The 15333-nt window shown below is 49.0% G+C and overlaps 1 protein-coding gene across 2 annotated transcripts in view; it reads left to right on the forward strand.

Moving 5' to 3' along the window:
• The window catches only part of ACSS1 (acyl-CoA synthetase short chain family member 1), a 53975-nt gene that overhangs the window by 26507 nt on the left and 12135 nt on the right, over positions 1-15333 (forward strand). Inside the window, exons 3-7 of one of the 2 annotated variants that reach the window (XM_014857969.3) lie at positions 466-665; positions 8070-8245; positions 8643-8795; positions 12331-12478; positions 13740-13877. In XM_014857969.3, coding sequence (XP_014713455.1) covers positions 466-665; positions 8070-8245; positions 8643-8795; positions 12331-12478; positions 13740-13877 — 815 coding nt within the window. The remainder of the gene's footprint in view (positions 1-465; positions 666-8069; positions 8246-8642; positions 8796-12330; positions 12479-13739; positions 13878-15333) is intronic. The other variant, XM_014857970.3, reaches the window with a different exon arrangement.

The following is a 15333-nucleotide window of genomic DNA, read 5'->3' on the forward strand; positions in this document are numbered from 1 at the left end:
CGCTGTGGCTTTGCAGCGTTGGGTCTGTCGCCTGAGTCCAGGACCCTGCCTGGCAGGAGCTGGCGTGGTGCCACTGCAGGTGCCGATTCAGAAAATTGGGGCCTTACCTTCCCCACTAAATATCTTACTTCTGAGGTCTTTCGGAGGCGAATGTATTCAGAAGTCTCAGGATATGATCATCTAGGCTGTGGGCGCTGTGGTCTCTGGGAAGCCCTGCTCTAGATGATGCAAGGACCACCATTTTACCTCAGCAGCGTGGAGGGAATCTGTCAGTACCAGTCTACAAAGTTAAAAACACTGTTTCTGGAAAAGAACTTCCCATGCAATGAGTATTTGATTGCCCGCAACCCTCCAGGCAGTGGTTAGGTGTACAGAACTTGAAGTTTGCAGAATGGTTCTGCCCCCAGTTAGTCTGCGTTTTGGCCTTCCCCCATCTCTGATAGCCTTCTCTTCTCTGTGCTGCAGGGAACTGCTGGAGACCACATGCCGCCTGGCCAACACACTGAAGAGGCATGGGGTCTGTCGAGGGGACCGTGTGGCCATTTATATGCCTGTGTCTCCAGTGGCTGTGGCCGCAATGCTGGCCTGTGCCAGGATCGGAGCTGTCCACACGGTTGTCTTTGCTGGCTTCAGTGCGGAGTCCTTGGCTGGGAGAATCAATGATGGTGAGCTTGTGGGCAGGGTGAGGGAGGGAGGAACCCAGAATCCCCTGCTCTGTGTTCCTTGGGGTGTGGCCATCAGGGAGTGAGAGTGGAGACAGACATTAATGAAAGTCACACAGACAAATGACAGACACTACCAGGGACCGGCACATGGCTGAATGAGCATATGTTCTGTGAGCTGAGATCTGAGTGTATGTGTGGGATTTGACCAGATGAAGAAGGGAGGGAAGATTCTGTGGAGGGAACAGCATAGGTGCCCGCTGAGTGGTGGGAGGAGCACAGTGTGTGTGAGGGCCTGCAAGAGGCTGGCATGGCTGCAGGGGAGGAGGGAAGAAACATGTAGGGTGAGGTGGGCCTGGGGATGTACAGGGAAGGTCGCATGGGTCAACAGCTGGAAGGCTTCCTTCGTGGAGGATGATAGGGACCATCTCTGGAGGCCTGGAGTCAGGTGTGGGGGCCTCTGATGTATCTTTATGACTTTCTGTCCATAGGTGGGTCAGCGTCTCCTGGACAGTGTGCAGAACGATATACTTCCTTTTTCAGGTGTCAGAGGGCCCAGTGTTTCAGTGGTGCCCCATGTTCATGCAGTCTGAACCCTGCTCCAGTGAGATTCTAAGAGTCCCTGAGCTGGCTCCCCAAGGAGGGTGCCAAGGGGGCCACTGAGAGTTCTTTGTGTCTCATAGAAGACTTGCCTTTTGGTAGTGAACAGAGCTACAGGGTGGAGTTCTCAGACCCCTGCTGACCATGGGATTTTAGACAAGGCTGGGAAACCTTTTCCACTCCTTCGCCGTGTTTCTCCCTCCACTTTCAAGGGTTGGTGTTGCCATCCCTCTTTCTCTTTCTCTCTGTCAACTCTGTAGCACCTACTATGTGCCAGGCACTGTTCTAAGCACTTTGCAAAGGTCATCTCGTTTAACTAACTTAGTCCTCGTAAGTGTTGTATGAGATAGTGTTCTCAATATCCCCCCCCTTTTATTACCATTGTAACCATTTTTAAGTGTATACTTCAGTGGCATTAAATACATTCACAATGTTGTGTAACCATCATCACTGTATATTCCAGAACTTTTTCATTACACTAAACAGACATCTCATACCCATTAAGCAGGTGTTCCCCATTTCCCCCTCCACCTAGCCTCTGGCAACCACTAACCTGCTTTCTGTCTCTATGGTTTACCTATTCTGGGTGTTTCATATGAATGAACTCATACAATATGTGGCCTTTTGTGTTCAGCTTCTTTTACTAAGCATAGTGCTTTCAAGGGTCAGTCATGTTATAGCATATATCAGTACTTCTTTTCTTTTTATAGCTCAATAATATTTCACTGTGTGGATATACCACATTTTGTTTATCCATTCATCTGTTGATGGACATTTGACTTGTTTCCACTTTTTGGCTCATGTGAATAGAACTGCTATGAATGTTCGTGTGGAAGAACACCTGCTTTCAATGTGTTGGGTGTGTACCTAGGAGAGGAATTGTTGGCATATATGGTAATTCTATGTTTAACTTCCTGAGGAATTGCAAAACTGTTTTCCAAAGGAGCTGCTCTGTTTTACATTCCCACGAGCAATGTATGAGGGTTCCAGTTTCTCTGAATCCTCATCAACATTTGTTTTCTTTAAAAAAAAAAAGAAGAAAACTATAGCCATCCTAGTGGGTATGAATCTCATTGTGGTTTTGATATGCATTTTCATAATGATTAATGTCATTGAGCATCTTTTCATGTGCTTATTGTCCATTTGCATGTCTTCTTTGGAGAAATGTCTACTCAAGCTCTTTGCCCAATTTTTAATTGGTTGTTTGTCTTTTTGTTGTTGAGTTGTAAGTTCTCTATATATTCTGGCTGCTAGACATTTATCAGGTATATGATTTACAATTATTCTCTCCCATTCTATAGGTTGTCTTTTCATTCTCTTGATAGTGTCCTTTGATGCACAAAAGTTTTTAATTGTGATGAAGTGTAATTCATTGATTTTTTCTTTTGCTGTTTGTGCTTTTGGTGTATTCTTTAAGAATCCGTTGCCAAATCCAACGTCATAAAGATTTGCCTCTATGTTTTCTTCTGAGTTTTACAGTTTTAGCTTGCACGTTTAGGTCCTTGATCCACGAGTTAATTTTTGTATGTAGTGTAAGGTAAGGGTCCACCTTCATTCTTTGGCCTGTGGATATCCAGTGGTATCAGCACCATTTGTTGAAAAGACTATTCTTTCCCCCGTTGAATGGTCTTGGCACCCTTGTCCAAAATAATTTGACTATATATACGAGGGCTTATTTCTGAGTTCTCTATTCTGTTATACTGATGTATACATCTGTCCTTGTGCCAGTACCAAACTGTTTTGACACTTTAGCTTTCTAGTAAGTTTTGAGATCAGGAACTGTGAGTCTTCCAACTTTGTTCTCCTTTTTTGAGATTGTTTTGGTTATTCTGGGTCTCTTGCATTTCCATATGAATTTTAGGATCAACTTTTCCATTTCTGCAAAAAAAGGCCGTTGGGATTTTGATAGGGATTATATTGAATCTGTAAAACAATTTGGAGAGTATTGCCATATTGACAATATTAACTCTTCCAATCTATGAACACGGGTGTCTTTTCTTTTATTTATCTCTGCTTTAATTGTTTTCAGCAATGTTTTGTAGTTTGCAGTGTACAAGTCTTGCACCTCCTTGGTAAAATTTGTTCCTAAGTATTTTATTCTTTTTGAAGCTTTTGTAAATGGAATTGTTTTCTTAGTTTTTTTGGTGGATTGTTTGTTGCTAGTGTATAGAAATACAGCTGACTTTTGTGTGTTGATCTTGTATCCTGCAAATTTGTAGAATTTGATAATTAGCTTTAGTAGTTTTTGTGGATTCCTTAGGATTTTCTACATATAGGATCATGTCATCTGTGCATAGAGATAATGTCTTCCTTTCTACTTTGGATGCCATTTCTTCCTTTCTTTCCTTTCTTTTCGCTTAATTTCTCTGGTTAGAATTTCCTTCACAATGTTGAATACCAGTAGTGAAAGTGGGCATCCCTGTTTTGTTCCTGATCTTAGTGGGGGAACTTTCAGTCTTTCACTATTGAGTATGATGTTGTCTCTGGGTTTTCATAGATGATCTTTATCAGAGGAAGTTCCCTTCTCTTCCTAGTTTGTTAAATGCTTTTATCATGAAAGGGTGTTGGATTTTGTTAAATGCCTTTTCTGCATCAGTTGAGATGTGGTTTTTGTCCATCATTTTATTAATGTGGTGTATTACGTTAGTTGATTTCTGTATGTTGGACCATCTTTGCATTCCAGGAATAAATCTCCCTTGGTCATGATGTATAATCCTGTTAATACGCTGCTGGATACAGTTTGTTAGCATTTTCTCGAGGATTTTTGCCTCAGTGTTCATAAGGGATATTGGTCTGTAGTTTTCTTGTGACGTGTTTGTCTGGCTTTGGTATCAGAGTAATGCTGGCTTCATAGAATGAGTTAGAAAGTGTTTCCTCCTCTGAAATTTTTGGGAAGAGTTTGAGAAGGGTTGATATTAATTTCTCTTTAAATGTTGGGTAGAACTCACCAGTGAAGCCGTCTGATCCTGGACTTTTCTTCATTGGGAGGTTATACTCATTTTTTAAAGATAAGGAATCTGAGACACAGAGATGTTAAGTGACTTGCCCCATGCCACATTGTTAGTGACAGGCAGGATTTGAATGCAGGCATCCTGCCACCAGAGTTCATGGCTTTTATAGCATTACACTGGGCTGCCCCGTCCTCTCTTCCTGATGTGGCCACAGTTACCAAGTGTTTCTGTGAAGATCCTTTGAAACAAGCAACAGCAGTTGACTCTGGGGAATTTAGCATATGGGGATTTAGTAGCTGGATGCTGAGGTAGCTCCAAGTACTACAAACCTCAGAATCATAAACAACCAGGCCATCAGAGGGCAGGGGCCAGGTCAGCTCTGAGGGCCTCAGTTGGGGCACTCCTGTAACTTTTCTGTAGAACTTTGCCATTAAGAGGGCTCTTCCTCAATACCCTTCAGCCTTCATGTCCACCTGTTCAGGTGGCAGGTTCCTGGGGGCAAGACTGTGTTGGAACAGGGTCTGTGTCCTCTTCGCTCATTGAGGGGGTGGTTTGGTTGTCTACTGCTGTGTAACAAACTACTCCAAAATTTAGTGCTTAAAACAGTAATAAATGTATAATAATAAATAAAATATAACATATAAATATAATAAAATATAGTAATATAAATAATATAAAACTAATGAATTTTGCTGTTATATTTCATGATTCTCTGGGGTAGGAATCAGATGGGCAGAGTGGGAATGGCTTTTTTCTATTCCATGATGTCTAGGATATCAGCTGGGTTGGGTTGAATGATTGGAGGCTGGCCAGGCATCTCTTTCTCTTCATGTGGCCTCTCCACATGGCTAACTTGGGCTTCCTCACAGGATGGCAACCTCTGAGTCAGACTTGTTATGTGGTGGCTCATGGCTCCAACAGGAAGGAAGTGGAAATTGCTGGTTGTGTTAAAGGCCAGGCACAGAATACACATGGCATCATTTTCACTATACTGCATTGGTTAAACCAGCCAGCGGCCATTCCAGATTCAAGGGGAGGGGATCTAGACCCTATTTCTCCATGAGACTCCGTCAAAGAATTTGCACCTATCTTTAATCTGCCACTGGGGTGAGATTCTGAACAAGGCCACCAGGGGCTCACCAGGAGCTGGGCAGCCACCTCAGTTAGTATGTACTATTCTAGAGTTCCAGTACCCTAGCATGGCCTCCAGGCTCTGACCACTTCTCTTCCCTTTATTTTCCCTCTTACTTTAGGCTGTGTGAGGAGTAGAGAGAGAGGGAGGTATGGTGGATATGGTGGGGGTCAGTCAGGAGAATGGCTCTGAGAGGCAGTGTAGGGACAGAATATGGCCCCCACGGATGTCCCTGCTCTAATCCCCCAGAACCTGTGAATATGTTACCTTATAGCAAACGGGCTTTGCAGATGTGATGGACCTTAAAATGGGGAGATTATCTAAGTGGACCCAATCTAATCACATAAGCCTTTGAAAGTAGAGAACATCTCTGGCTGGAGGCAGAAGACATGTGGCAGGAGGGGAGGTCAGAGAGATTCAAAGCATGAGAAGGACTTGACCTGCCACTGCTGGCTTTGAAGATACAGGAGATCATGAACCAGGGGATGTAGGTGGCTCTAGAGGCTGAGAATGGCCCCTGGCTGACAGTCAGCAAGGAAATGGGGACCTCAGTCCTACAGTCACATGGAACTGAGTTTTACCAACACTCTGAATAGCCTGGCAGCAGATTTTCCCTGAGGGCTTCCAGAGGAGACCCCAGGCCCTGACATCTTGACTTTGGCTTTGAGACTTTGAGGAAAGAACCCTGCTGAGCTCACTTGGACTACAGAACTGTGAGCTAAAAATGAGTGTTCTGAGCCACTGAGTTTATGGTGATTGGCTCTGGGAATAGTAGAAGACTAATACAGATGCCAATACCTGCTCAAAAACCAGGGAGGTAAAATGGAATCCTCTCAGCCAAAGCATCAGGCTGATCCTGCCTGTGCCCTGATGCTGTGCACTTGCCCTGTAGCATCGCCCAGCCTCAGGGAACCACAGGCTGAGATGCGCTCCCCAAGCACCTCTCGGGCCAGGCGTGTGCACAGGTTCCTGCCTTTGAGAACTGCTCCAGTGGGAAGGTCTCAGACAAATGAGCACAAGGAATGAGGCATGTGCCATGGGAGGCCGCAGAGGAACTACAACCCACACCACATGATTCCAGCACCTGGGATGGACTGGGGCTGCTGTTTTCTCCTGGGGGTTCCTGAGCTTTCTTAGTCATTTATCCGCTTGAGAAGAGTAACTTCTCCCTGCTGAATCATCTCCCTTCCTCCCTCACAGGGAACTTACCTGGACCAAACCCATCTCCAGGGCTGTAGGCCCAGGGCGTCTCAGACAGTGTCTGCCTACCTGACTTTGTTGCCTCAGGGCGACAGATTGCCAAGTCCCGAAGAGCAGTGTGTGCAATTGGGGGTCCCTGGTGTGCAGAGCTAGATAACACTTCTCTTGGTGTCCCAGGAAGTCTGGAGTATCTCTCTGATCCCTGATGACCCTCCTGAGTCATCCAGCTGCAAAGGCCTGTGCTAGAGAATTCTCAGGTCACATTAGACAATCCTCAAAGCCACGTCATCTCTAGGGCTCTGGGGAAGAAGAAAGGGTGTATGTATGTTGCTAGAAAGCACTTTCAAATTCAAAGGCTGAGGGCAATTGGTGCCTCGGTTAGGGCTTCCCCAGAGGCAGATGTTGAGTTGAGAGTTCAAGTGGAGGCAGTTCATTTGGGAGGTGGTCCCGGGAAGCGCCGTGGGCCTTAGGGAGTGAGGCTGGATGAGGAATCAAAGCAGACCAGCTTCCACAGTGGGTGCCTGGGGCTTAGTCCCACAGGGAGAAGCTGCAAGATGATGGAACCACATGCATCAGGATGACCCCCTAAGGGGTGAGGTCGTTGGTTGAGGGCTGCTGTGGTTGGGGTAATCCCCCAGCACTTCTGCCTGTGGCTCCAGAAGAAGCCCTTGGTGCAGAGTGATTAAAGGTCTGAGGGATGTGTGTAGGGTCCTGCCAGTCGGTACCACAACTGAATATTTGTTCCAGGATCTTCCTTAGAGGCGAGTTGTATTGATAACCCACAGCAGCCTTGATCTCTCCAGGTCATCCGAGGTTGGGGCATGGTGTGGAGGGTCATTCTTTTGTCTGTGGTCCTGTGGCTCAGTTTGTGTCTATACCTGATTCCCTGCTCTTGGCCTCGCCATAGGTTAGCAGTGGAAGCTCAGGTCTCCGGGCATTGCCCTGGGCCTGGCTGAGCCTAACTGGGTCGTTGAAGAGCAGGTGTGGAGCCTGGAGGGCCTTCCCCTGAAGGTGAGGGTGGGGGCTGGCAGCTCCTGCATCCCCCAGGGCTGTGGTCCCTGTTCTCTGGGCAGTGAAGGTTCTTGGCCCTGGACAGGGCAAGGACCGCACAGGGCCTCTTGAGGCTTGGTCTCTGGCTGCCCAGCTGTCTTGGTCTCTACATCTTGGTGTTGCTCTGCCACCAGGGTGGCTGTGGCTGGGGGCAGTGTGATGGCATCTCACCTGGGAAAGTGCCCAGGGCAGGTGGGAGGGAATGGGTAGAAGTATGGAAGAGTTGAGCTTCAAAGTAACTTGCCTCCAGTCACTTCCCACTCTTCCTCAGAGCTGGGAAAAGGGCTGGTGCGTGTGCACTGAGCACAGAGATTGCATAGCAGGCAGACCCCTCACTGTTTTGTCAACTCTTTGACCCAGGATTGGACTTTGTTGATCACACTCTTAGGCCTGGATGTGTACCTGTTAGTCTGGGCTGTGAGGGTCACAATGGGGAGGAAACCTACCAGAAATGTCTGTGTTTGTCTCTGTTAGCCAAGTGTAAGGTGGTTATCACCTTCAACCAAGGACTCCGGGGAGGACGAGTGGTGGAGCTGAAGAAGATAGTGGACGAAGCTGTGAAGCAGTGCCCAACTGTCCAGTGCATCCTGGTGGCTCACAGGACGGAAAACAAGGTCCACATGGGGGATCTGGACATCCCCCTCGAGCAGGTGGGTTTACCTGACTTTGTACAGTTTGAGGAGGAGAGGTTATTATTGGGTTAACTGGGTCTGAGTCTTGTCAGATTTTGGTTCTCAATCTGGATCCCCCACAGGTGCTCAGGGTTCCCCTGTGGTATTTGATGGGCTTATATCCCAGCTGGGAAGATGGAACTCAAAGACCACAAATATACTGAAACACTTAATGTAACAGAAATTATTAGATCCATCCTTTCATTTTTTGTCTTTTTCACATCTGGAATTAACCTAGGGCAGGCCAGAGAAGGTGAACTCTGAATCTGGTCTGCCGAGTCCTACAGCAGCTGAGGGAGAGCTGTTCTCAGGGAGGCTGAATGGAGGGGAGAGGCTAACTGCCATGGATGGGGCTCTTTGTGTCTTCCCCTCACAGGAAATGGCCAAGGAGGACCCTGTGTGTGCCCCAGAGAGCATGGGCAGTGAGGACATGCTCTTCATGCTATACACCTCTGGGAGCACCGGGATGCCCAAAGGACTCGTCCACACCCAGGCGGGCTACCTGCTGTATGCCGCCCTGACACACAGGGTACGTGCCTCTGTGGAGGCTGGGGGGTGAGGGCACGTGGGGCCATGCCTCACTGGCAGGGCTCTGGGCAGGGGGCAAGTGGGGCTGGATTTAGGGCTATAACACAGTGCCCATGGGGGCTCCTCTTCTCCCGTAGCGTGTTCATGAGCAGGGCTACTGTGAGTTGTGGCACTAGCGCAGTGGACTGGGTGGGCAGAGGGGCCGTATTTCTGTCTACTTTGGAAGAGTCTGACTCCCAACCCTGAGTCTCAATGCTGGCCTTTAGCCCCTTCGCGCCTGTGCCTCTGCCGTCTGTCTGCTCGAAGGCCTGCAGGAACCAAGCCCTCACCTGGTCTGACATGCTCACTGGCAGGGCCACGTTCTGATGCTTGGGGACCCGGGTGCTTTGGCCTTCCTGGGCCCCTTCCTCCATTAAAAAATGTCAAAAATTATATTTTACAACTGTGTTGGTATAAAGGTGAATATATTACTTTTATATTAAAAGGCTTTCTTCCTCTTAAAGATCATTTTTTTTTCTGATTTTAAAACAAAGTGAAACATTTTCTTGGGCCCCTAAAAGTATTGTGGCCTACAGGTCCTGCTCACTAGGGCCACATTTTAAAAGTAAAATTAAAAAAAATTTTGGGGCCTGCCCCGTGGCTGAGTGGTTAAGTTTGTGCACTCCACTTCGGCAGCCTGGGGTTTCGCCAGTTCAGATCCTGGGTGTGGACATGGCACCACTTGTCCCGCCACACTGAGGTGGCTTCTCACATGCCACAACTAGAAGGACCCATAGCTAAAATATACAACTACGTACTGGGGGGATTTGGGGAGAAAAAGCGGGAGAAAAAAAAGGAAAAGGAAAAAGAAGATTGGCAACAGTTGTTAGCTCAGGTGCCAATCTTTAAAAAAATAAAATAAAAGTAAAATTAAAAAAACTTTTAAAAGATCTACTTTTACAAGGAAGCTCAAATTTAGTACACGGAAATTGTATTATAGTGGACCACACTTTAGGGATTATAGCAAGTGATATGGTGCATTTTTTATTCCAATAAATGCATTTAAAAATCAGAACTCATTTAAATGTGATTGGGGGGATTGCAGTTGAATGTGGCATCCTTGCTCCCCTTGGGGAGTAGTGGACACTTCCCACTTGGGGAGTGGGATTGCCTTTTGAGATACCATCTGTGGACCATGCCATCTTTGATGCAGAAGGCAAAACTAGCTCCAGCTGGTACAGCAGCAAAGGGAACTGACTGGCCAGGTGACAGGAAGGCCCAGGCCCATCCAAGCGGGGCTCAGACGCTGTCTTGGGTGGTGGTATCTTCCCTGCCTTGGCCCCCTTCCTCTGTGCCAACCAGGATCCCCACCAGGTTTGATTCCCATGTTTGGCTGCCCCAGGGGCTGGAAGGAGCCTTGACAATCCCAGCAAAATCACTGGCCTGGTTAGGGTACAGGGCCCCATTCCGGCCCAGTCAGAGGCTGAGGGTGGGGGTGGAATGTGTGGATTGGCCAGCCTGGGTGGAATGGGAGGCGAACCTCTTGGAATGCGTGTGGATGAGGAGCAGGTACTGGGAGGTAGAAACAGCAGGCATGCACGCTGCACCGGTCCTACTGGTGGCCACTCATGCCCAGCACTAAGGAAGTTGAAAGTGAGGCAGGAAGACAAACGTGGTACAGAACCAGGCTGAGCAGAACACAAATCTATATTAAAACGGTTGTCCTCTGGCCACTGGGTAACCTTGAGCATGTCACAGAGCTTTTCTAGATCTCAGTGTTCTCATCTGAAAAACCCCACCCTTCCTCAGTTCTTGGTGGGGAAGTTACAAAGATTGATACATCTTGTAAGTAAAATGCTTTGGAAAACATAATCACTGAGACGAGATATGAAGAAAGTCACAGAATGGATCAAATTGTTTCCGTCAACTTATGATAAAATTAACATTATGGAATCTGTAAATGTGCTGAGATTCTTAATTTTTTTGTGTTTTCAGAGTGTTTTGAGGACACTGTTTATATGAGCAAAAGAAGTGGGCATCTAGGATGGGGACCATCTTTTGAGTTTCTCTTCAATACATTGAGGTTTTTTTAAGCATTAGGAATAGAAACTTTCAGTTTTCTGTAGATGAGAGTATGTGTGTGTGCACACGTCTCTGTGTACACGTGTGTGTGCACACATACAGAGGGTATTAGGGATGTTGGCTTCTTCAGGGATGATGGCGTGTGAGCAGATTTTGGAGGTGGGCAGTGGGGTTAGGGCGCCAGCTGCCTGCTGGGCCCTTTGGAGAGTGGCTGGCCCCAGGCTCCTGCTCTCCATCCAAGAACTGCAGGAAGAGACATCTCCAGCCCTGGGAAGACTTGGCATTTCTGTTCCTGCATGCCGTGGGGCTTTGGGATGTGGGCATCCTGCCTCACCACTGTAGAGAAAGTGCAGTCTTCCTTGAAAGAACCCTCTTTACCCCTTGGGGACGTGGCCATCTAGAGACCACCACTGTGCTGTCTGGCAACTCCTGGAGAATCTCAGCGCTCGTGTACAGCAGCAGAAGTTTGGGGCCACTCACCCAAAGAATTTAAAAAAATCCTTTTATTGCAAAATAGAACACAGATACAGAAAACCACCCAAATCAAATTTGTGCTTAATGAATTATTATAAGGAAAACCCTACTTCACTTGGGAAATGGAATGTTGCCAGCCTCACAGAAGCCCCTCCATGGCCCCTCCGACCACAGGCCTGCCCCCACATCCTGGCTTTTAGAGTGACACTGCCCTGTGTTTTCCTTTTCCTAATTGTCACCCAAATGTGCATCCTTGGATACTGTAGCTTACTCTTGTCCACTGACATTTTTGGAATATGTTAAAAGGGGATCTTTTAAGCCTTTTTTAACCTGTAGGCTTCCCCCCATCCCCTCCATTTCCTTAAACTTTGCCTGGCTGTCTGCCCCTCTGTCCTCTGTGTTTCCTGCAATGGGGCAGCTGGATCCAGAGACAGGGTCAGGCTCAGGTTGGACCCTTTGGCAAGAATGCAGGAGTGTCCCTCCTCTTAGGCTCTTAGGAGCTGGTGAGGTTTGAGGCATTTCTTGGTCTTTCTGGCTTTTATTTTTTGTAGTTTTTAAGAGATTTTTTAAAACTATGTCATAATGCAGACAGGTGCTCATATTTTAAACATACGACTAGATGAAGTTTCACCTGTGGGTATGCTTGTGGCCACCACCCCTATCAGGACATGGGGCGTTTCCAGCTCCCAAAGGCCCTGGCTTGCCCCTCACAGGCAGTCCCCCAGCAGGCCAGCACTAGCGAGGCCTCCGGCACAGATCGGCTTTGTCTGGTTGGGGCGCATACCATATCCACTCTAGACTGCGAGAGTCAGCCGTTGTTGTGTGTAGCAGTAGCTCTGTCTTTTTACTGCCGAGGCTGTAGGAAGCCACCACTGTGCACTTACTCATCCCACTTTCAGTGGCCGCTGAACGACTGTGTCTCGCAATTAGAGCTCACTTTTAGTGACATGTGGGAACGTGCGGCAACAGGCTCCTGATGGCCTCTCCTCCTGTTTCTGCAGCTTGTGTTTGATTACCGGCCAGGCGACATCTTTGGCTGTGTGGCTGACATCGGTTGGATCACAGGACACAGCTACGTAGTGTACGGGCCCCTCTGCAATGGAGCGACCAGCGTCCTTTTTGAGAGCACCCCGGTTTACCCTGATGCTGGTGAGGACTGGGGACCCAAACAGGGTCCCCAGAAGGGAGCTTGAGAAAGGAGGAGAGGTTCATAGGAGGGTAGAGTGGAGGCCTGTGCTCTGGCCTGGCTGTGGTTCTCGTGGTCCCATGGCATAGCTGCTTGGTCTTTCACCCTGCCGGGTGGGCTGAAGCCAGGTGTGCAATAGAAGGGGGTCTAATTTGGTGCTGGAAGCAGTCTCAGGACCACCCACTCCAGCGTTCCTATCCCTCTAATATAGCTGCCTGCCTTGGGCCCTCTCCTTAGCACTGTCTCTCTCACTTCCATGGCCACTTGACCAGATCCAGCCCTTCTGGATCTGCCAGCCTCCCCAGGTCTCCACAGATGGAGGGGGCTTTCCCTGCCACCTGTGCTTTCAGGGCCGTTCTGTCAGAGCACGTTGTATGTGGCCTGGAGCCACCTCCATGAACTGAGATCACTTCGAGGGCATGGCCATGTCTTGCTCACCTTGGCATCTTCCTCTCACACAGCACAGTGTCCCCAAGTATTTGTTTTAATGTAGCTAAATAGTGGTGGCTCTGCCAGAAGCCTCTTGCTCATACTTCCCACAGTGCTGCCAATTATGTCCATGGAGCTTGTCACCTCTCCTTGCTGCTCTCCAGCCTCCCAATAGGACTGGTTGCACTCTAGGCAGAATGTTCGGGGGCATAGCTAGGCAGTAAGAGCCATGTCTTAGGTGTGATCTTAGACACATCACTTCAGCCACGCTAAGCTCAGCTTCCCGTGTGTAGAGGGGTGGTGGTGAGTTGTGGGGGTTTATGGGAAATCAGGTGTGTGCTGGGCAGTTGCCCTGCTCCCTGGGGTCATGCAGTGGTAGCCACTGCTGCACCAGTCACCACTTTAGAGACCATTTAAGTGTGACTAAATGAAAGTTCTATGTTAATGCCACATGAGTTATTTTTAAGATCAAGGCACTAGCCCTTTGAACTGATTTCCTGCTATATCATGTGGGATACACCACGTGGCTGCAGCCGTCCGGAGCCAGGTAAAGGCTGGTTCCAAGTGGGCCAGCCACAGGTCGGGGTGTGCTGGGAGGTGACTGCCCTGCAGAGTCCTGTCCCAGAACACCCCCCTCCCCTTTCAGTGGTGGAAGTTGAACCCCAGTTCGTGAACACATTCAGTTTTTTGCATGTATTCAGCACACAGCATCTGCTGACTGCTCTCTAAAAAGGTTTAAAATAGACAATGTCTGGTGGGCTCTCAGACCGATAGGGAATTTGGGCCTTTTTGTAGGTCGGTATTGGGAGACAGTACAGAGGTTAAAAATCAATCAGTTCTACGGCGCCCCGACGGCGGTGCGGCTGCTGCTGAAGTACGGCGATGCCTGGGTGCGGAAGTACGACCGCTCCTCCCTGCGGACCCTGGGGTCAGGTGAGCGGCCTGTCCCGCTGCGCGAGAGGGTGTCGTGCCGTGTCAGAGCAATGCAGGCCTCAGATAGTTTTAACCATGGAAGCTATGCATGTGGCTGCGTCTGTGGTGGATTCAAACAATGCCAGGCGCATGGAGTAGAAGCAGAGGTCCTGCCTGTGAGCCCCTCCCAGGGGCCCACTGCATTAACGGGCTGGGGCACAACTGTCCAGATATTTTCTGTGCCTGAGTTCTACGCTTTGTCTCTGTTATGAATCCTTACCAACTCCTTAAGGTAAGGCCAAGCCCTTTCCTTCACGGCTGTCCAGGATTGCAGGATGGTAGTCAGTTCACTGAGCATTCCCCTGTGGCTGGGTGTCACCATGGCCGAGTACTGTCATGAATGTCATTCTGCCCTTGTGTGCTGCCTTTACTGTAGACATTTCCAGCAGAGAGTTGTGAGATCAGAGGTTATCTCTGTTTGTAATTTTGATAGCTGCCACCAAGTCACATGATGGTAGGGTGACGTGGGGTTAGTTCAGACAGTACCAGGAGGTGGAGGGTACCCAGGCCTGTTCTCTCTCCTTTTCCCTTCTGTGTTTCATTTCTGCCCCTATGCGTGTTGTCACGTGTGGTCAGCAGGGAAAACAAGGTGGGGAGGCTCCTGGGGTGAATACACAGTTCTGCTTGGTGGTTTTTCATGGGGAAGCACGTGGGGCAGGTAGCACTGGGGGTGTCTTTCTGCCAAATATGTCCAGGGAAAAGGGAGGTGGGTGACGGTGTGCGTGTTACTCGGTGATGTGGCATGTGGTGCTGGGACAGGTCTTAGGGCCCTGGTTGGCTCTGCTCCCCTTGCCTGCAATGCCCTGCTGTCCCCTCCCTGCCTCTTAGGATTCCGACTGTCCCTCAAGGACCTTCTCTGTGCCTCGTCTATCCATGGATATCCTTGGCTGCGCTGGACCTCAGGCTCTTGGATGAGCCTATGCTCCAGTCACAGATATCTGTCCTCACGTTGACCATCTTGCTGGGTGGCGAGCTCCCAGTTGCAGCCATCTGTCTCCTCGGCACCCCTGTGCCCACACGCAGGGGAAATGCAGACGGTCAGGCGAGGGTTGACTGCTCATTGTGAAGCTGAGCGGCTGACCCTGGAGCAGGAGGCCCAGACAGTGCCCTGAGGGCTCCACACGAGACTCTGGCTTCTGGAGGGCACTGCTGCCTCCCTGTCCAGGACGGGCCGGGGCCCCTCCCTGGGAGACACATTTTCATGCTCCCAGCTCCTCCCTCCTCAGGGCCTGCCTCATGGTTTAGGTCAGTTTGTGTCTGGATGACCAAGTACTTTGAATTTTCCAGGTGGGGTGAGCAGAAAGAGTGTTGGGCTCCTTTCTAGATGGTGGTGAGTCTGAGATGCCTCTCTTGGCATGTTGGAGCTTGGAGGGTGAGGCCTGTGTGTTCCTGACTGGGGGCCAGTGTAGCTGAAGAG

Source organism: Equus asinus, chromosome 15, assembly GCF_041296235.1.
Source record: "Equus asinus isolate D_3611 breed Donkey chromosome 15, EquAss-T2T_v2, whole genome shotgun sequence".
Lineage (NCBI taxonomy): Eukaryota > Metazoa > Chordata > Mammalia > Perissodactyla > Equidae > Equus > Equus asinus.